At 41.1% G+C, this 23,769-nt stretch overlaps 1 protein-coding gene across 1 annotated transcript in view; it reads left to right on the top strand.

Moving 5' to 3' along the window:
- LOC147693320 (extracellular calcium-sensing receptor-like) overlaps window positions 1-13,647 on the top strand; it is a 116,876-nt gene extending 103,229 nt beyond the window's left edge. Inside the window, exon 4 of the mRNA XM_086935927.1 lies at window positions 12,740-13,647. Coding sequence (XP_086792053.1) covers window positions 12,740-13,647 — 908 coding nt within the window. The remainder of the gene's footprint in view (window positions 1-12,739) is intronic.
- Window positions 13,648-23,769: the final 10,122 nt, after the last annotated feature.

The following is a 23,769-nucleotide window of genomic DNA, read 5'->3' as shown; positions in this document are numbered from 1 at the left end:
GGCTATATCCTGATTACAAAATCCATTTTAGAGTCAAAAAAGCTTTAATTTCTTGCAAAATGTGTTTCATGACCCACAACAGACCTCACTGTGAAAGGATTATAAAAGGGGCGTCCTTCCTAACTGCTACTCGCTATGGCATGTACTATTGGGCAGATGCCACATTTCCGGCCACAAACCATTGATCAGTTTCTGACACCTTAATTTAGGTGAGAAGTGACTTGCAAATTGAAACAGGTCTGTTAGCGACCCTTTCCACTTTGAGAATCATATTGGGTGATCGCAGGCAGGTGTACAGGGTACCACAGCCACTCCTGTGATATACCACCAAATGGGAAATATGTTTTTTTAAGGTGCACCAGTTCCATTAAATAACATGGACAGCTTAGCAAAAAAGGCTTCCCATTTAGAAACGCAAGCACAAGGATGATGGTCTACTGTTCTTGCAGGTCACGATCTCTATGTTACCAGCCAATGGGAGAAGGTTGCAAACAACGACAGCAGGTCTTTCTGCTGTCCCCTGTGACTGGAGATGTTGCTACGTGACCTATTGGTACACATTTCACATTGCAAAATGAGGGACAGGCCACAAAATGTTGGTGCACAACTTGTGGCAAGGTTTTTTGAATTATCACTTCACAGAACAGTCCCACAGTTATCCACTGAAAAATAGGATGTTTTAATTTGAAACAAATTGTATTAGTCTTTCTCAGGAATCATGTTACCCAACCACGTTCACCAGTCTTGATTATCAAAATGTTTACCTTAACTCAGGCTTGCTGCACATGTTTTGAAATTAAGAAAAGTGATTCATAATTCTCTTAGGCTCATTAGTACAAAAGTTTCCATATCACCAAAAATGATGGCTGCATGCTCCACCCTAAATTAGGCTCAGTATCATTATCTGTGGCAATTCAGTAGTTTTCTCTATGAATCTGCTTTGATGCCCTTAGACCAGCTTACAAAAGCTAAAATACCAGTTTAGGTATATGACAGGATCACTGACTGAATATCATGATTATAAATATCAAGTACCACTGACATTGAGTCAAAACTATTCATAGCAAAAATATTGTGTCCCTATACTAAACTACAAAAATATTGTGTTAAAAATGGCATTCATAAGAATATTAACTAGCAAAATAAAAAAATGTGTTACTGAATACATTTCAATGTTACTTTAGTGTATTTAAAACAGATTATTATTTAAAAATAATATTTTGTTTATTTAATAATTGTAAGTATTTTTTATCACATTTATGTGTTATATATATTTATGAATATATATCATTACTCACCGATGAGATGTATGCTGGGATATGCAGTCACTATCATCAGGCTGCAGCTACAATCAATAGTGAGCGGAAACAGCAATACTCCAGCCAACCGGAGGGCCTTGGAAGATTGAAAGGAGGAAGCAAGTGTAACCCAGTGCGAAAGCATCTGAGGAAGGCCCACGCCTAAATGCATTATGCCTTGCAACTGTGAATAAAGGGGCACCTTGATTTTTCCCGCTGTGTTCCCTGGTCTCTTCTCCGAATTGATCTTGTCTGCATATACTATTACACCCACACATGAATAAAAACAACCAACAAATTGGCAATAAAAAAACCATTATTTATAATAGTTTATTTTATTTTAAAAATACTCATAAAAATGAACAATCATGTTAAAATATTCAAATACAAATATTAACATATATCTTCTGTTTGTAATGTATACTAGATTTAGAAATCAATCAATGTATGAACCATAAATGAAGAATATGTTTATATTTTACAAATGTTCAAAATAATATTTGTAATAATACAATTCAAATGTAAATAAAACATTAATGAAGTAAAGATATTGTAACAAAAACATTTCTCTACAAATAATGTAAACATTTTTAAACACAAAATATGTATAAGAATTATTAGCAATATACAACAAAATGATAAAAACCGCTCTAATCAACTATAAGTAAAACGTTGAAATACGGAGCGGTTAAAGTTATTATTACACTTCTAGAACAGAACTAAGGAAAGTGTTGGATTTTAGGGAGGGGGGGTTACATTTACTATTCCCACTTCTGGTAAGCAGCAGTAAGAAAAATATTCAACTTCAAAGTGGTAAGATGTACTATTCCTATTCCAGACTGAGCATAAATAGCAAAAGGTTTGAATTTCAGAGGTTTTATATTTACTATTCCCACTGCAGTCTAATGCAAAAGTAGGGAAAGTCTTAGACGTCAGATGGTTTAGATATACTGTTCTCACTCCAGTCTAAGCAAAAGTACGAGAGTCTTGTACCTCGGATTGGTTCAATTTACTATTCCCACTCCAGTCAAGTATTAGCCTTCAGAAGAGTTATATTTAGTGTTCCCACTCCAGCCTAAGCAACAGCAGGCAAAGAGCTGGATTTTGGAGAAGTTACATGTATCCATATCCCATGCAGTAGGAAACACTAGTAGGAACGGTTTTGCATTTTAGAATGGTAAAATGTATTATTCACACTTGAGTTTTAGCAACAATAGGGAAAGCACTGGTGTGCAAAATTAGGTTGTTGGTTGACTGGGGTGTGAGCCCGGGTCAAGCAACAGCCTCAATTCGTTACAGGGTGAACCACAAAAAGTTACTAAATGAACCTGTACTTAACCCTAGGTAGATGGCACAAAAATAGTCAGACTTAACTTAGAGGCAATGTGTGAAGTATGGATGTATGACGTTTCAACGCATGCTTTTAACACTCATGCCTTTACAACGCAGGTATTACAACGCAAGTCGTTACAACGACTTGCGTTGGAGGGTGCTGAATAGTGGAATAGTTTAATTTTCTATTCCAACTCCAGTCCCTGTGGATAGTAGGGATAGTAGGGAAGGTGTTGGATAGAAATTAAACTATTCCCTATCCAACAGCGCCCTCCAGCGAAAGTCGTTGTAACGATTTTCGTTGTAAATCCTGCGTTGTAATGGTAAAAGTTTCGTTGTAAACGATGTTCCCCGTGAAGTATTTGTGCAGGACACAAACAGTAATAAAGTAAAAACACAACACAAGAACATTTCTAAACACGTTTAGATAAGTAGAGTATATTTTAATAAATTAAATCTACCTATCAAAACGTGCAAAACCAGATCAAAGTTGAAAATTAAGGCCGATAACGATGCAGCACTGCATGGGATTAAGAAAAATTCTTGAAGGAAAAATGTCTGATAAGGTAGTTCAGTGGGGCCAGGCTGTAATAGTGTCTCAGGAGTATCATTGTCTCAGGAGTGTTATTGTTGAATGGCCATAGAGCGAAGTCACAATGAAGATTTTTACCTTTAGACTTAGGGGTCTGTTAGGATGGCAGATGGATGGCTGGCCCCGGGCCGGTGGCAACCGCCGGGCCGGTGGCTGCAATCCATCCGCGATCGAAACCCTGAAAACTGCCGGTCACATTAGCATGGCGGTGATGACCGCAGCAGTGAGAAATCCAGTCCACCACTTTTCAGCCGGTAGCAGTCCTCACGCTTGCCTAGCCGGTGGAGCTGGACTGCTAAAATAGGACCGGTGCACGGCCAGGCTCCGCCAACATGATAATGATGCTGGCAAAAGCCAGCCTTTCTGCTGCGTTGGAAGTGCCATGGAACGGCTGGCAGAGACAGGTTCCGGGGTGCATAGTGGGCCCCCAATATGTTGGGGGAGTGTGGGTGCACTACCCCCCATGTCCCTGTACCAGGTGGTAGGCACTGTGCAATGCCTGCCACACAGTGCAGGGAAATGCAGGACAGGCTCCTTTTGACATCGCGGTGGTGCTGCAGGCAGCAGCAACCACCTCAATGTTCATACCCGCGATCGTACCGCTGTGTTCAGATTTCGACTGCGGAGCATACTAATTGGACTGGCGGTTATGCTGCAGTCCTTGCGGGCGGTCTTTACCCGCTACCATGGCGGTCGGGGTGAATTTCCGACCCCCATCCTAATAGACCCCTTAGTTGCAAAATGGAAGTGGAAAGTCTTCAGTGGGACAAGGCAGAGGGCTGTAGATGAAGACATTTCCGTGAGGTCTCATCTCCCTTTGACGAAGGACTGATGAAACAGATTTGCTGCTGTGGAGAAGAGCATGGCTGGAGAATTCGCAAAGTCAATCCGACCGGGGATGCACCTAGGGTGGATGGGCGAGCAAGTTAGCCCCGGTCTCTTCCTGGGTCTCAGAGCACTTTTGTCCCGATTTGGTCTAAGTCCTCAGTTTTGGAAATGTACTATTTGGGCACCTTTAGCACTACAACCAAGGGTCCAGGACTGGTGGGACACGTCTTTGGTGTTCAGGACTCACTCGATTCGATTCGATTCAAAATCTTTATTCGAATTTTGCAAATTCATAAAAGCAATACAAAATACAATCCCAAATTAAATGACCATAATTACAAATATGTTTAAAAGCAGCACAATATTAGATACAAATCAATTATCAATAAGGTTCCGAAATTTGCTAAGGATGCTCCATTGTTTTCCGGACATGAGTAATAACTCTTAGAAAAGTGCTAGTGTGGAATATCAGCTCTTCATTGTTCAAAGTTAACAACATCAAATTTGATTCCTCCAGAGAAAGTGGTCTGTGCTTTTTAAAATACGGTGCTAAAAACCATTTAAAATATTTTTGATAACATTTGCAAAGAAGAAGAAGTGTAAGTCAGTTTGCAAGCTCATATCATCACATGGGCACAAATTATTTCCAGATTTTAAGAAAGAGTAGCCTAATGGGAAACATAATAAAAATCTGACGGTGCCTGCCCTGAGGCGAAAGAGTAAAGGTCTTTCCCAATTTGCCATTGGCAGCGTAAGGTACAATGCGATTGGTTGTGTGTACAGATCTTTATTCACATAGGCCTGGATTGTTGGTTTAGTTCATTCCCTTGCAAATCTTTCTTCGCTATAAAGTGCGTACGGTGCAGATTTTAGATTATTTTTGTCTTTAAGCTCAATTTTTCTAGGGTCAAGGAAGAGGTGTCCTTTGCCTACGCTACTCAATTTTTTTAAAACTCCAGAAAGCCAGGGGATTAACATCCCTTTTTCGCAGTTAAGGCAGTCTCTTATAATGTCATGGGTTAGGCTAGCCAAGTTATTCTTCCAGATAGCGAGCCAAAACATTGCCTGTCTAGAGGCAATAAAATCTGATATATAGTGCAGGTTCAGTTCGCAGTGGCACTCTCAGGCTTGATCCAGGTGTGGGTTCAAGATGGTGGGAACCTTTTATGTCTCTGTGACTCTTAACAGGAGGCCAGCCACCAAGCCCCTGGAGTCACTTCTGGGTGCAGGTAAAAATGCAGGGCTAGCCTCTGATGGTTTGACGGCTCCAGGCAGTAAAGCAGTCCTTTCATGTACAGCAGCAGTCTAGCAGAGTGCACAACATGTCTCAGCAGTAGGCAGTCCTCTGAGAGTCCTTCTTAAGGTCCAGTAGTAAACTGAAGAGTGGGTCTGATGGTTCTATTTTTATACCCTTGTGCCCTTCCCATACCAGGTAGAAGACACTTCTGAAAAGGTTCTTTGAATAGCAGGGAACTTCCTGACTTCCCTGTCCTATCTCAAAGCTGGCTGCAGTGATAATTCATGGTCATTATGCCTTTTGTGTAGAGAAAGTACTCAGCCTATTCAGTTGTAAGTGGGGCAGTACTCAGCTCCAAAACACCCATCCTGCCAGTGATGGCCCATTGAGACACACCTAATCTTTCTATTGTGTGTCTGTCTTGGAGGAATTCATAAAGTCTAACTGTCAGCTACACCCAGTCATGTGATCCAAGTTAGGATGCAGGCCCAAAGAGATAAGGGAAGAGTGATGCCGACTTTCTATTATAGTATAAGGTAAAAGAGGCCTTTTCAAAATTGTTGATAAAATACAACTTTGCCATTAAAGTGGAGGTTATCATTATAATTCCATAGGTACCAAACATGGCATATATATATATATGAATTTAAGTAGGCAAAATGTTTGGGGGAAGACCACCCTGAGGCTGACAGGTCCAACAGTTGGATATCTTAGGGGTTACATTTACTATTCCCATTCCAGTCTAAGAAACAGTAGGGAAAGCGCTGGACTTTGGAGGGGTTAGTTTTATTATTCCTATTCCAGTCTACACAACCGTAGGTAAAGGTTTATACTTTGGAAGGCTTAGATTAACTAGTCCCACTCCTGTATAGGCAACAGTAAGGGAAAGTGGTGGACATTTGAAGGGTAAGATTAACTATTCTCACTCCAGTCTAAGCAACAGAAGAGAATAGAACAATTAAACAATTTACATATTTATTGAGCAATATAATGATTTACACTAAAAATAATTACCATAACATTTAAATCAATTATAAGTTAAGTAGCATCTCTCCCTATTTCCCTATAAACCCAAAAGCCCGCTACCAAACTTTTTGGATTTCGTAAATTGGATTACATCTCACTTGCACAATATTCTCAGGTATCCTGTGGTGAGCGCCACGGGGCATGCTGGGCTGTACACTTCACTCAGCGGATCATTCCCTGCTATTGGTCCCATCATGTAAATGAGGATTAAGAGGGGTCAGATGCACTGAACACCAGTGCTTGAATACTAGCCACAATCTTTGTGGCCAGAGTGGTATTTTGCGAATCAACGTATATACTAATAGGACATTTATAAAATAGTAGTGGGTTGCAATTTAATCTACCACAGGATTATGAATTAGGGAGGTTGAATATTGCTCACCCCCCTATGATTAACTTCCATCACATGGTTGGTTGACTGCTGGGGTCAGCAAACGGCTATGTCTGTGATTGCTTTTTGAGAAAAAAAACTTGCTTTAATGCAGCCCATTTTCCTTGAAGCAAAAAGGACTTCATTTTGAAAGAAAAGTGTCATTGTTTTTTGTTTGTTTAAGAATAGAGAGTTTTCCTCCTGTGAGGTAGGAGTAAATATCAAAGTTTTGCAACCAGATTCCGGTTGCAAAATAGAGATATAAGGTGCCCCTTAAAACTACCAAATCTGAATCCATTTCTAAACACATGTAGTGATTGGGAAACACCTTTTCATAGGAAAAATGTATTTAGTGTATTGATAAAATGCTTTTGTAAATAATCTCTTCCTTGGACTTGTCTTCCTCTCTTAACCTCCATTCACTTCCTCCCTTGGTAACGTTCTAGTAACTAGTGATGTAATTGTATTAGTGTCCCATGAAGCTTCCGACTGTCATTTTTCTCTGACTAGAATTTATGATGCTGACCAGAATCACAGGGGGATAATTACTAGAGAAGGGCGCAACACGGCGCTGCATGCACTTTAGCAGTGCTGTGTCACTTAAAAAATGCAGGGATGGTCCATATTTACAAGAAAACTGTCCACCCCCGTGTTTTCCCTTGTGCTGGCACTAACAAAAGCTGCCTAGGGCCAACACAGACATACTTGAACATAGTGCAAGTGTTCCTCCATAGTGCAAGTGTTCCTCCATTGCAGGGATGATGCCCTGCCATGTAGGCACCCTTACACCATTGTGCAAAGGCGCCTGCGTTGCAGGGAATCATCCCTGCAATGATGGCACCCTTGCACCATGGTGCAATGGCGCCTGCGTTGCAGGGAATCATCCCTGCAATGATGGCACCCTTGCACCATGGTGCAATGGCGCCTGCGTTGCAGGGAATCATCCCTGCAATGATGGCGCCCTTGCACCATGGTGCAAGGGAGTCTATTGCAGGGAATGATTGTTTATGTGCACATCTTGCACATAAACAATCTAGGAATTCAAAGAAGACACATAAGTATTTCTCCTAAGTGTGCCATTCTGACGCCTGAAATTCAGTGGGGTTAGTTTTTGCGCTGCCTCAAATGTATGTATCCTTGTAAATCTGGGGCAGCATCATAAAGCAATGGGTGTCACTGGGGAGCACCAACAGCAGCACTAATCGCACGCCCCTTTGACTCAGATACCTGCATGAAATGGGACAATATTTACAAAGCAATGTTAAGCCATGCAACATGTCTTAATGCCACTTTGTAAATATTGAGCAGGGCATTGCACCACTGGAACATCTGAAAAAGTACCATTCGGGTGGTGCAACACCCTTTTAAATGCTGCCCACAGTTCAATGTGTAGCAGATTACTTTGAACAAACTTTAAACAGCATTTTGAAAAAAAATTAATGTGTTATGCTACATTCATCTCAAGCCCAAAGTCAAACCTTTTACAAACAACAACGGTCCTTAATGTATAGAGATCAAACAAAACGATGCAAATTATAGACAACAATCTGTACTATAGGAAAAAAGTGTCCAGCCGGACACTGATTTAATCAATGTAAACGTATACAGAAAAAATTAAGTGAACAGTAATACAGTGGGATACAGTCCTGTATCCGGTACATACAAGATATACAACACAACATGGGGTAAGAAGTTGCAGGCAATTGGTAAAGGGAGGAGCTAGTTACAAGTAGAAATTTCTCTAGCTAACCTCATGTAGTATACACATTTAGGTTTATACAATAGCAATTTATGTGTCACTACATAGTCTGTCGATGGCGTTTCGATCCTACAAATAATAAGGGATCATCATCAGGACAGAAATGTATTGCCAGATCATACAAGCCTATAAACTGCTTGTAGGGGAGAATGTCTGGGTATAACCTGTGGTTTGCGCGTCCTAGTCAAAGTCAAACCTTTAGCACATAAAGTCAGACCTCTACCCTTATTATTGCAAGTACCTCCTAAGGAAGAGACTGCCACCCTTTCTCCGCTTCTGACCTGGTCTGTGGTGGGGGCAAAGCAATGTCAGAAAAAAGCGGGCCTGCTCGTGCGGAAGAGCGCTTCCCATTCTTGCTGGCCAATAATTGCTTGAAGCTGAACGGCAGCAAGACGGAGGTGCTGGTGGTAGGGAGAGCCCAGTCTGCCTGGTCGCCGGCATGGTGGCCCTCCTGCCTTGGCCCCACCCCCACTCCGTGCCTAGAGGCGCGCAATTTGGGGGTGTGGTTTGACGTAGGGCTTACTTTCGGCCCCCAGATTAATCGGGTGGTGGGAGTCTGTTTCGGGATCCTGAAGAAGCTGAGAAAGGTCCTGGACTTACTCCCACTGGCAGCACGCCAAACCCTGGTTCATGCCCTGGTAACAGCTAGGGCGGACTATGGGAACCTGTTATACCTGGGGGCGCCAGAAAAAAGCATGGCCCGGCTGCAAGTGCTGCAGAATGCGGCAGCACGTTTGATACTCAGGCTGCCAAAAAGGGCGCCTTCCAAGGCGGCCCTCCAGCAGCTACACTGGCTCCCCGTAAGGAGAAGAGTGGAGTACAAAGCTCTCTGTACCTGTCATCGTATTTTGAATGGCAGGGCACCCGCCCCCCTGACGAATTTGATCAAAGCGTACATACCAACACGGGCGCTGAGATCAACAGGGGGTGGCCTATTGAAGACCCCAAGAATTAAGAAGGCCCGCATGGGAGGCAGGTCTTTCAGACACTTGGTGGCAACCAACTGGAACAAACTGCCAAAGGACCTGCGTTTGGAACCTGATGAGGCCAGATTTCGGGCAAAACTAAAAACCTATCTTTATAGCAAATAATGGCCCGTGCTGTTTTTGTGCTCCCTGTCATCTGCCTACTCCCACTTTTAGCGCGTGGACACGCCGGTGTGCGTAAGCGCAGCGCTCAATAAATGTCCCAATAATAATAATAATAATAATAATTGCTGACGCATATGTTCTTCGCCCTCGGAACACTAACTCTTTGCTTCCAGGTCCACTGTGCTTGGGAATCCCGGTGGGATGCTGTGCGGCGGCTCCACTAGGTCTTCGTTTTGGTGTTGGCGTCCTTGGCTGTGCATTCCTGGACATCATTCCTTGGATTCCTGCATATAAAAAAAAAGCTAAAAATGTTTTAAAGAATCAGCTTTACCCATTAAAGTGAGAACAAGCTTACATTATAAATAGTATTGCATATACACATATCTGATTGGTACTCTTGGCATTTGGAGATCCCTTTCTTACCAGGTACTGGCTTTAAGGACCTAAAAGAGAACATATTAGTTGTTGCAGTACGGAAGATATAGTTTTGATGACATAGAGCCCTGTAAACCTTTTTGTGTTATTTTTTTTAATCTTGTGTCTTTACAAGAGGTTATTGTAGCCACTCTTCCAGTTAGTAAATCCAGAGTATTTTTTGGCCTTTCTTTTAAAGCAGGCTATAAAATACTTTTAGGTGTGGTTTCATGTTTCTTTCTTACCATATGAAACACACACTATGGGCCTCATTAAGATGTTGGTCAGAAAGCAAATTGCCCGACTCCTTGTCTGAAGTATCCATATATGTTTCCTGCAGCTAAGGAAGAGAATAGGGAAATGTCAGTGTATATGTAAACATTTCAGGTGATGTAATAATGTATACAGTACTATGTATGTGACCACACTGTATATAGTCACTACCGGTATAATTTCCCTCTTCCAAACTGCCAGTCCCAACTGCCAAGCCATGTCTTCCCTGGAGCAGAATCAAGCATCCTAGGACCATTTTCTGGCTATTAGCCGTCTTCAGCCAGGATAGCTTGACTCCAGTACGGTAGTGAGCATGGGACCAACGTCTGGGCATACCCTTCCCACATAGGGTGAACAACATAACACACAAGTAGATGGACGGAATGTTGCACAATGGCTAAACATTTACCCCAGTCACAGATCTGGGTTTAATCCATCGTTATTTTGCTCACCAAGCCACTCCAGTTCAGACATGGCCATATGCAAATCAGTCTTGACCCTGTGCCTCATGGGAACAGTCCAGACTGAACTGCCAAGCCATGTCTTCCCTGGACCGGAATCAAGCATCCTAGGACCGGTTTCTGGCTATCAGCCGTCTTCAGCAAGGGTAGCTTGACTCCAGTGGAGTAGTGAGCATGGGACCCACATCTGGGCTTACCCTTCCCACATACGGTGAACAGCAAAACACACAAGATGATGGACGGAATGTTGCACAATGGCTAAACATTCATCCCCAGTCACGAATCTGGGTTTAATCCATCGTTATTTTGCTAACCAAGCCACCCCAGTTCAGACATGGCCATATGCAAATCAGTCTTGACCCTGTGCCTCATGGGAACAGTCCAGACCGAACTGCAAAGCCATGTCTTCCCTGGACCGGAATCAAGCATCCTAGGACCGGTTTCTGGCTATCAGCCGTCTTTAGTCAGGATAGCTTGACTCCAGTGGCCTAGTGAGCACGGGACCCACGTCTGGGCATACCCTTCCCACATAGGGTGAACAGCAAAACACACAAGATGATGGATGGTATGTTGCACAATGGCTGAACATTCACCCCCAGTCACAGATCTGGGTTTAATCCATCGTTATTTTGCTCACCAAGCCACCCCAGTTCAGACATGGCCATATGCAAATCTGTCTTGACCCTATGCCTCATGGGAACAGTCCAGACCGAACTGCCAAGCCATGTCTTCCCTGGACCAGAATCAAGTATCCTAGGACCGTTTCTGGCTATCAACCATCTTCAGCCAGGATAGCTTGACTCCAGTAGCGTAGTGAGCACGGGACCCACGTCTGGGCATATCCTTCCCACAAAGGGTGAACAGCAAAATACACAAGATGATGGAAGGAATGTTTTACAATGGCTAAACATTCACCCCCAGTCACAGATCTGAGTTTAATCCATCGTTATTTTGCTCACCAAGCCACCCCAGTTCAGACATGGCCATATGCAAATCAGGCTTGGCCCTGTCCTCCTGTCAAAGCGGTAGTGGTGGTCCAAAAGGAGGAACCCCAAACTCATAACAAGGTCCTTAGTGTTTTAGACCTATTGCCTGCATATCATCTATTAGAGTTAGATTCTCCATCAAAACACCTTTCATCATTCATCACACCACTGGGGGCATTGAAATATAAACGCACGTCCTTTGGTCTTGAGTCAGCAGCCGCTGCTTTTCAGAGAATCATGAAACATCTGCTAAAAGGTGTCCATCACACAATGTGCTTCCAAAACAGTATCTTGATTTACAGTACCAATTAAAATACACATGATTCCATCTTGAAAAAGAGAGACAGGTCTACCCATTAAAAAAGTCAAATGTTGCGTTGAAGTACAAACTGTAGAAGACCTCAGCCACATTATATCCCAAGAGGGTATCAAACCTAAGTGGGACCTAACGGAAACTATAAAGATAGCCCACACTAATAAAGAGGAGCTCGCATTGTTTCTAGGACTTTCAGGGTTTTATTAAAAATTTGTACAGAATTTTGCAACCATCATTGAATCTTTCCTTTGCTCCTTTAGTAGATTTCTAGTAACTAATGATGTAATTATACCAGTGTCCTTTGAAGGTTCCAACTGTCACTTACCTTCTGCCTGGAACTTGTGATGGTGACAATAAATTGATGTGACAACTATTCATTGTGTGAAGCTGTATTACGGTGGCCTTACTGTTTGAAAACCCTCTGGATTACTTATCCAGAGGGTTTGTGAATGCTTAAACCTCTTGTGCCTGTGACCCACAGTGAGAGAGGATGTCCATTCCTGCCTTTGGGACCACGTCTCGCTTTATCATTTTCCTGGAAGATTAGTTGGAAATTTTGTTTCTGACAGCAAAGCTAGAGTTTTTTAAATCTTGCTGATGTTTCTTTTTATGTCTTCATGTACCTAAATCAAGAGATGATTAATAATTTCTGCTAGCTATGCTTTATAAACCATTTTCTAGAATGTTGTCCTTCCAATTTCTCTAGTGAGGGTGTGTAACCTTGCACCTGCTCAACAGCTTTCTGTCTTTTTTCAGACACAGTCAAATGCTTCAAATGTCCTGATAATGAGTGGCCAAATGAAAGGCATGATCAGTGCATCCAAAAAGAAGTTGAGTTCCTGAGTTATGGTGAGCCACTGGGCCTCACACTCACCTTTTCATCAGCCTTCATGACAGTTCTTACTACTTCTGTCCTCTGTGTCTTCATCAGGTACCGAGACACTCCCATCGTGCAAGCCAACAACCGTAATCTCAGTTACTTTCTCCTGATTTCTCTCATGCTCTGCTTCCTCTGCTCATTCATATTCATCGGTCGTCCTAAGAAGCTCACCTGCATGCTGCGGCAGATTGCCTTTGGGACTGTGTTTTCCGTCAGGGTTTCCTCTGTTCTGGCAAAATCTATCATTGTTTTCATTGCCTTTCAGGCAACACATCCCAACAGCTCTGCGATGAAAAGGTTAGGCTCAAAGACTCCATTTGGTATTGCTTTCTTTTCTTTCTTAGTGCAAATGGTAATCTGTGCTGTGTGGGTTGTTAAGTCTCCTCCATTTCCGGACCTGAACCTGAAATCATACAATGAGAAATTAATTTTTGAATGCAATGAAGGAGACACCATCTTCTTCTACTGCATGCTGGGATACATGGGCCTCTTGGCTGCAGTCAGCTTTATTGTGGCCTTTCTGTCAAGGAACCTGCCTGGAAGCTTCAACGAGGCCAAGCTGATCACCTTCAGTATGCTGGTGTTTGTCAGTGTGTGGATCTCCTTCATCCCGGCATACCTGAGCACACGAGGGAAGTACATGGTGGCGGTGGAGGTGTTTGCCATCCTGAGCTCCAGTGCTGGACTACTCGTTTGCATATTTGTACCCAAGTGCTATATCATTCTAGTGAGACCAGACATAAATACCAGACAACATCTAATTAGGAAAACACACAGGGCCTGATTCACACAGGTAACTTACACTTTTGAGGAATATTACACTGTTAAGTAAGTGTGCAACTTTTTTGGTATACACAAACTGCATTGTTGTAGTAACTTTCAATTTTGTAGTAACCTTAGAGTGTTGTAGTACATCCAGCACTACACAAGGCCAATATCTGGTACTGCAACGCATTCCTACAGAAAGTAATGGAGATGGGTACTTTCTACAAACGTTAGGTAACTACAAATGTGCAGTTTGTGAATTCTAAATTTAGTAAATTTACTGGAAAGTGTAAGTTGCTACAGAAGTGCAGTTTGTGGTTAGCACTTTGTTGTACATTTTGCAATACTTCTGTAGTAATACAAACATACCACATTTTCCAGTTTGTGAATCAGGCCCTCTCTGCCACTAAAGGATGAAAATGATAATGGTCATAGATGCTAAATAATTATAATGGTAAGAATGAAAAGAGAGAAGTGTAGAAAGGAAAGTGGATAGATAGTATGCATAAATCACTGACTAAATATCGAAGGTAAAAAAATCGACCTACAAAAACATCGTAACAAAAATATCGATGTCAAGAATATCGACATCCTAGCTACAACAAGGTAAGTACAAAAATATTGGAAAAAATATATTGATATCAAAATTATGCAAAATAAACTAAATAATACTTATAAATATAATAAACATAGTTATAAATGTATTATAATGCCTAACATTAATAACTAATATATATATATATATATATATATATATATATATATATATATATATATATATATATATATATATATATATATATATATATATATATATAATTAATTTAATAAAACATTCATTAAACATAAACATATAATATATAATTTATATATACTTAATTATTAATCAGATGTAATAATTATTGTAACAACGTATAATGTATTAAAACATATTACAAATTACAAATGCATCAATACACACAAAACAATAACATTAATATTAATTACATAATTATGTAAAAAATGTAAAAAGTATTATTTTTTAAATAAATTATATACTACATTAGCTAAATAATACAAAAAATATAAAAGAGCAGAGGGAATAAAACTACTACTACAACTCCCTAAAAAAAACAACAGTAAGCAGAATGTTGGATAGCGTAAGGCTTAAAATTACTATTCCATTTTCAGAAAGTGCAACAGTAGGGAAAGTGTTGGATAGCCTAGGGGGTAAAAATTTCTATTCCCACTCCAGAGAGTGCCACAGTAGGGAAAGCGTTGGATATCGTAGGGGTTAAAATTACTATTCCAACTCCAGAAAGTGCAACAGTAGGGAAAGTGTTGGATAGCGTAGGGGTAAACTTTTGGATTCCAACTCCAGAGAGTGCAACAGTAGGGAAAGTGTTGGATAGCGTAGGAGTAAAAATTGCTATTTCAACTCCAGAGAGTGCAACAGTAGGCAGTGTTGGATAGCATAGGGGTAAAAATTACTATTCCAACTCCAGAGAGTGCAACAGTAGGGAAAGTGTTGGATAGCGTAGGGGTAAAAATGATTATTCCAACTCCAAAGAGAGCAACAGTAGGGAAAGTGTTGGATAGCGTAGGGGTAAACATTTCTATTCCAACTCCAGAAAGTGGAACAGTAGGGAAAGTGCTGGATAGCGCAGAAGTTAAAAACAACATACTTATAAATAAATAGACTATCTAAAAATAATTAATGAATTAATTATTAAATAACTATAAACTATTTACAAATACCCCAAAATAATTAAAAACATAATTACCAATGAATAAATAATGAAAAATAAATTCATATTAAATACCAATAAATAATAATTAATTAATATGAATTAATAATTAATAACTATTTTAGAAAAGCAGTGATAACAAAAACATATTAATTATTAAAAAGTACTTACCAATGAACACATATTCAACAATTACATAATGTTGTATGCCCAAAAATATTAATTATTAAACATTAATTACAGATTGCAAATTACGTATTAATATATTCATTAATAATATCAAGATGTAGTATGTAATAATATTTAATTACCAATTATTGAATAAACTACAATAAATTAATATTCATAAACAACAAATTATAATTTTAAGGAATTAGCAATTGATAATTAATGTGCAATAAATTAATGATCAATACCCAACAATTAATTTAAACATACTTAATTAAATTTCAATTACTTCCAACATTATTCCCCTATAAACGCACACCACACTCCAATAATGAAATAATCCACTTAACATAATTATCAATTAATCAATTAATAAAAATGTATTACCAAGTAATACAAAATAATTACCAATTAATACAAATTAATTACCAATTAATAATTAATTAACAATAATATAATTATCAATGCCAATTAATAAAAATAAATTATTACTTAATTACATTTAAATTACTTCCCACCCTATTTCCCTATAAACCCACAACCCTCTACAGAATTTAAACACAAAAATTAATTAACATTTATTTATAATTCCTAAAAATGACTACTTAATTTAGTATAATAAATTACTTCCCACCCTATCCTCCTATAAACCAACAACCCGCTGTGGTACTAAAACACAAGATTAACTTTTAAAAAACATTATTAACATATAAAAATTGTATGCAAATATTTTAAAACTAGTAGTATAATTAACAAAAAACATGTCACATATACATAATAAATTATTATTAAAGTACATGACAATAATACAAATATTGATATTAATAACATCAATATATTTGATATTGATACTACTAATTTCGATATTATTTACATCGATATTAGTAACATCGATATATTTGATATCGATATTACTAACTTTGATATTAAAAACATCGCTATTACTTATCTTAGAGTCGATATTCTGTCCATCGAAATTATTGACATCGATATTCTGTACCATCGAAATTAAAACATTGATATTATTGTAGGTCGATATTTTAATTTAGATATTGTAGCTACTCACCAGTATGCATCACGTCAAGCTCCTTACTCATGGAGAATGAATGAATCAAAATGTCCATTATCACCAGAAGAATTACTCTTTTATTTGGATTTTCTTAAAATGATTGTGATATGGATCCCTCAAGTGGTTGTTGAACACTTAAAAGAGTAACAGACACAGCGCTAACAAGTAGGACATTCAATGTGTAAATCTACTGGGGTGTACAGTGAGAATTGTGGTATTTTCAAACCAATTGGGTCACAGCTGGTCCATTCTTAGAACTTGTTTCAACCTATTTTTTGAACTAGGTAAGTTCCATTGTACTCGGGAGGTAGGACTCACTCTTCATTTACCATATTTCTTTATTGTATCAGCTGCCACATATAGTGGCGTAACAGACTTGAGGGGACCCCCTGCAAAGTAAAGGGGACCCCTTTCTCTGGACCTAGTCATGAGCTCTCAGGCCTGCGGCCACCTGCCCATGGAGGCTGCCAGTTGGGGTCCCGTGGAGCTCTAGGTCCCTCCAGCACCATGGGGCTGCCAAAGCTAATGTTACACCCCTGGCCACATATGCTCCGAGAGACAGACATGTTTATGCTGAAGGAAGTACATCCTGCCAAGATTAAGATCAGGCATGCTCAGCCTCCAGACCCATCTGAACCTCATTCAACACTCACCACTTACAACATTCCACTCATGCATCATCACGCATGGAAGCTGGTCAGTAAACGAGTAACATAATATAGGACATGGATTTAACACATCCCATCTCCTTATAAGAACAACAGAGGTCATACATAGAACACGTCTCACACACTTCAAAGAATATCACTGGGCTTAGATAGAAGAGTATGATTCTGAATCCAACACCTGGTCAATTCTGTCTGATTGTGTCGTATTTGTGTTTCACTAAATGTACATCGCAGGGACAACCAAAGCAGAGGAGAGTCTGTGATGAATGACAGAATGTTGTGGTTGATGATGGCAAACAAATGAGTCTCTGATATAATCACAGAATGATTTACTGAAATCAGTATCAACATTAAGAGCCTCATTTATGAGTTTTGGTTCAGGTCAGTGCAGCACAACACTTTGCTGCACTGCCTTGCGTCAAAAGGAAAGGGCAGGAGTGTGCCATGTTTATGATATACCTTGCATTCACGTCCTTTCCCACTCTGCTAGGACAGTTTTGGCTGCCTTGCGCCAATGCAGGCACCCCTGCACCATGGTGCAAAGGTGTCTGCATCGTTGGCATGATTGTTTTGAGCAGGAAGGGACTCCCCCCTGTGCAAAAACAATCAGAAGCGGCAGAATACCTGCTCTGGGGAGGCATAAGGTTTTGGTGCTGCTCCAGGTTAACGCGTAGTCCTGCCTTGTGGTACCTTGCATTGGGAAGGTGTTCCAAAATTGGAAGAATGGGCAATCCCATGCATTCACCCATGGATTTTGATGCATTCCCAGATTTGAAAAGAGTTGTAAACCTTGGAATGTGTCCAAATGCTAAGACATCCCCAGTGAGGTGTGAGAAGAAATATCTTTATTTCCTCTGTCTCGGCGTGCTTCAACCTGAAAGAAAGGTGACATTTTTTCTAAGGATTCTGTGTGTGCAGAAAAGTGTCTACATTGCAAGGGTTCCTGCATTGGTGCTAGGCTGCACACAGGGCACCAGAGCAAGGAGCATTTCTGCTCTCTCCATTTCTTGCAACAAAGTGCAGCAACTTGCTACCTTGCATTGCGTGAACATTTAGCAAATGTGCCCCCAAGCACACGTATTTGCACTACGGTGCAAAAGTGCATGCATGGAGTTAGGCCACATGATTCTGCTCCAGTGCTAGGGAGAGAGTATTCTTTGAGGTGTTCAAGGTCTTTGAGGTACTCTATCGCAGGGATTGGACGACTACTCTGGTAATAGTTCCTTGGGTTGCTGAAGCTTGTATGACTTTCAGGTTGGCTCATCATGGAGGACATTTGTTGTATGGTCTGTCGCTTAGAGAGATGCATCAGAGCTACTTTGCTTCTATTGAGTGTGGGGTAGATGTTAAATGGTGTTTGTTTGCTCTTGGTGTTCAGTCCAGAGTAGGACCAGGGATTGGCTAAGCTTGGATGGCTGCAGATTCTTTAAGAATCACGTTGAGTCTGAGACTGGTTCATCTAACTCACTACAGATGTATTGGTTACAAGTAGAAATAGGTGGATGTATAGAGCTGAGATAGTTAGGTGTGTTGATGGAAGTTTAAACAATGGGTGAGATGTGGTGGCCAAACATAACAGAGGTAAGTGTGTTAGCAGTGATGGGAGAAGAGTCAAACATTACAATTGAACAGTTGGAGGCTGTTAGGTGGCTATGAATGGAAAGGGGATTCATGAGTTCTACTATGACTAATGGTATGATCTTGAATGCAGGTTGAAAGTGTTAGGATTTGGGGAGGTGAACTGTTTGGGTACTTATATTGTGCAATGAAAGAGATAAATGGCAAATGTCTAAAAATGAAGATGTAACAACAGATTAGGGAAGGTATAATGTGGGGTTTGACAGATTGCAAATATTAACTTTGTTTTTCCAGAGTAAATGCATTGCACTAATGAAAGTCAAACTCTTGCTAACATAATAATTGATATGCATTTATTTGTTTGTGCTGTTTGCTGCCAAGGTTCTGTATCACATGGGTATACTTGCATTTTCTTACCTTAGTAGAATAATGTTTGAATGTATTTTCACAGCCAAGACAACGACCTTCACAAGTATTCTAAAGTGCTGTGTCAGCAAATTGACATGTTCCTGGTCTTCCCTAGCTGTCTTAGTAAAATCAAACAAACTGCAGCAATATTTGTTCTAGTGCAGGTGGCGTCTGTAAGAGCCTCCTGGTTGTGCAATCATGGAAGAATTGCAAAATGTATTTACTTTTCAACAGTTCACTCAGTTTACTCCTGTAGGGTCTATTTTCTACAAACCTTCTACAACTGTATTGAATGTATCAACTCCTTGTTCAGAGCTGTATAAGTGTGCATTTCTTTGATATGCTATGACCATGGTCTTACTGAGTTTAGGAGGCAAATCCCTGCTGGATTGTTGTCCTATGTTAACTCTGTATTTTGCTGATCTGAATTTTACTGAGTTTCTCGGATTGATTCAATATTTGAATTGAGCATAGCAATGTGATTTATTGATTCATTTATTTTGACAATATTACTCGATTTCTGTATGAATCTTTAATCTCAAAATAAAAGTATTAATCCTTCCCTGTCGATTGTTCTTCTAGGACCAACTGTGTTCTAGAACTTCTCGTGTTTAAATTGAAATTTCCGTGTACATTGTTTTATTGAGACACAGGTCCAGCATAGAGCACCAACATCCTCTAAGGGATGAACACGGCTCGCGGTCCATCAGTCGTGCGAGAGTAAGAGATGGAGCGCAATTTCACAAATAACCCCTCCTAGGTTGTGAATTCCCATGCCAGCAATGCCCTAAGACTAACCCTGGGCGTAGGACTACCTTACGCTCGCATAGTTTGCGTAGTTTTCCCAACTACACGCTAAACGAATTGCACGTGTCTTAGGCTAAGACACACATCTTCATAACAACTCTGACATAGCCAGCAAAATTCATCATGGTTGCACACATACTATCATGCTACAACATATAAAGTCACCTAAGCATTGTACTTGATTAAACATCATGACAAGTAGGGTACTGCGCCATCCAGCTTAAATGGATTGGGGTGTTCTGCATATCCCTATACGTGTAATAGATAGAAGAAGACAACACATCAATGCAGAGTGGAAAATCAGGTGCGTAACCCACTCTCTTTGTAATGGTTCACATTTTAGTACAAATCTCCCCACTGGCCATTCCACTCACAGTAACACACAACATGCAGCACACACCTCCCCAGTGACGCGCATCACGCCATTCCAAGAGGGCAAACCAACATGAAGCAGTGTCAGATGGATGAAAGCACCAGCACACACTCTACATGTATGCACTGTGACGTGCACCCAACAAAAGGTCTTCTTATTTTGATAGTCACAGCACATGCCTTTAAAACAAAAAGGACCTACTTCCCAAATCACGTCCTCCAGCTTCATAGGTGCGCATTGTGAACAACAACAACCATGAACTAAACAAAGCTTTTATGTTTTTTTATGTTGCTTCTCCTGGATTATAAAAGACACCCTTCGGCTCTTCATTGGAAATTCTCACCCTGTACAAGAGGGCTTCTGTCCTGCAAAACATCTTCAGGCTGGCCTGCCAAGTGCCACACATCACGGTTAATTAGAGCTAACATTGTGTTCAATCTTACAGTAACTTCGGCTTTGCAGGCCTGGTAATTTAAAAAAAGCTAGACCTTTACAGAGTTAAATGGGCTCCTCACTGGGATTGGGCCAAATGCCTGTGTTTGGCTTGCTCCCCGACAGTTAATGTTTTCCTCATTGGTGAAATGTGAGGCTGCACCCAGGGGTACACTCTGCAGCGTGCCAATGGGATCCACCCAACAGACTGCCACTGGCCAATAGGAGCAGCCAAGGGAGAAACGTATTCATGGGTATGGAGGCACCCTTTGAAGAAAGCTGTTGAATTATCTCAGTTGCCAACCTATTAATGGAGCTTTCTGTATGCCAGGACCATGGCATTTGGGAGGTGCAAATGATTTCTAGGCAAGGCTGCCACAGTCTCAAGTAAGAGTCCAATATTAGAGGGTTCTTGGCCCATCTGAAAGTCCTTTTGTTGGAGTAGTGACACACTGTGGCCCTTGAGCACCTTACTTCCAATGTTGCCTGGACCAAACACTGCTCTTTACAGACTCTTCTCACTGCTGCATATCCAAGGACAGTGCCTGCAGCTCAAGTGGAGACCAGCCAGAACCATCAAGAATCTGCTCTTTCCTTGTTGCCCTCTGCCTATGTTGCCCTCCCTGGCCCTGCATTACCAATGTGCCAGTTAATAATTTATTGGCAAGCTCCTCCAGGCCAGCGGCAGTGCACTAGCACACATTATAAGAAGTTTCACCTGCTGCAAACAAGGATTCAGAAACTGTTATTTAGAATCAGTTCCCTCAAACTAAGGGGCACATTTATCAATCTTTTACACAGTGCAATGCAGCACCTTGCTGCGTTCCATGAAAAGTAAAGGGCAGGAATGCACCGTATTTAACATCATAAAGAGAATCCTGTCCTGGTGCCCAATGTTCTGCCTAGCACCAATGCAGGCACCCTTGGGCCTTGGTGCAAGGTTGACTGTGTTGTGCACAGGATTGTTTTTGAGCATGAAGGGACACCTTCCTGTACAAAAACAATCCACTGAGGCATTTTCCTCTTTTTGCATGTGGAAGGCATACATGTTGAAACATTTCCAGGTCTACTAGTAATGGTAAATCTGTGAATATACCAAATGCCCATGCTGCACCATTGGCATGCCTGCCTGGGACAGAGTAATGCAATGCAATGATTTGCTCTGCATTGCGTTACTCTAGATTTATCAAGCCAAGTAAGGTGCCCTTGCGTGGCTGATAAATCTGACTATTCGTGTCTCCCCTGTGCCCCCTTGTGCAACTGGTTCATACATTTGGCCTTAAATATGCCAAGGAAACGTGGCAAGCCTAAATGCACAAACCTTTACCCAAAATGTGTATTTAAAAAAATAAGAAACTTGCCAAAAAAGATATAACAAAATTTTAAGTTAAAATCTTTAAATCAGTGTCAATATGGATGAGGAGTTTATGTCACTTCATACCTGCTGTGAACAAACTGGAGATATTGCTTTTGAAACACATCCTAAAGGAAATGAATCTGTATGATGTATGAAACAAAACTGACAACATTCTAAAGCCTTAACTGAGACAGCTGCTGAGGTGTGTGAAAAAGGCCTCAGTTGTGTTGTGTGCAAGCTACATGTCATACCCATGTAGAAAGGGCAGTTCATTAAAGTCTTCACAACATAGCTGTCTCTGGAGGCAGCTGCAACATCTGCTGACAAACCAGCAATTGCCACTATCCACACTTTGAAAGCAAGTGTTTTAGACAAACATCAATCTAATTCTCCAAAGAAGGAAAAATAAATGTCCGGTGCCCTACCCTCGCCTTTATCTGACTGTTTTTTGTTGAACATACAGGTATAATAAGTCAAAACTCACCCTCATTGAGGGGGCGTGGCTTGACATTAGTTTGAGCTCGGTGGAACTTGAAGCTGGAGGCCTTCGTGGCTGGGCAAAGCCCCGGGCTCGATTTGGATGGAACGTGGGGGGCATGTGGGGATGTCGGAAGGCAGGCACTGAGCGGAGCCGGGCAGACCCTCTGAAAGCACTGAATAGCTGTCGCAGCACTGGTTAGGCGTTTCAAGCCTGTCGGTGCCTGGACATGGAAAAGGCAATACTCTTTGGGAAGACAGCGAAATAAGGAGCTGAGGGGTAGAACTCCACTAGGAATGGCAGGGAGTGGTGCGGCGCAGCGGCAGGCCCAAATTGAATAACTGCAAGGATACAGAGCCAGCGCCAGGTCACAGACATAGAGGTACTCCAGAGGTGATCTGGTCAGGCGGTGAGGCAGAGACGCACCCCTGTTCCAGGATATAGGGCCTCATTTATGAGAAATGATGCATCGCTGCATGAAAGCCGCGATGCGTCACTTCTCAGTGTGCACTCCTTGCGTCATGATCGATGCGTCATATTTTTAATATGACACATCATGGCGCAAGGAGTTACAGATACGTCAGTATTTCTGACATATCTGTAGGCGCAAAGGTGACGCATTGCGGAAGTGTGTCACAATAGTGGCGGAACTCCAGCAATGTGTACTCTCACATGGGCAAGTCTCATGTTGTTAGTGCCTGCATCAGTCTTACGCCTGCCATGAAGCAGGCGTAAGATTTTGACGCATTAGTGGCCAAGAAATGGCGCAGTGAAATCTTATAGATTTCACTGCGTCACTTCCATGACCCTTTCTTGCGTCAAAACGCCCCCCTTGCATACATTATACCTGGTGCAGGTATTATGTGGCGCGTGGGTTTACAAAGTGACGCGTCTACCTAGATGCGTCACTTTGTAAATATGGCGCAACAAGGTGCATTTTTTACGCCACTGGTGCGTCAGACAAAGTGACGCACCGGCAGCGTAAAAGTGACGCACAGCCTCATAAATGAGGCCATAGACTGTAAGCAGGCTGGGTATCATGCGGTGTGAGGCTGAGGAGACAGGAGCAATTTGGC

The sequence above is a fragment of the Lissotriton vulgaris genome, chromosome 8 (assembly GCF_964263255.1).
Source record: "Lissotriton vulgaris chromosome 8, aLisVul1.2, whole genome shotgun sequence".
Taxonomy (NCBI): Eukaryota; Metazoa; Chordata; class Amphibia; order Caudata; family Salamandridae; genus Lissotriton; species Lissotriton vulgaris.
Note: the sequence above shows the minus strand (reverse complement) of the source record. Positions and strands in the feature narration are given on the sequence as shown.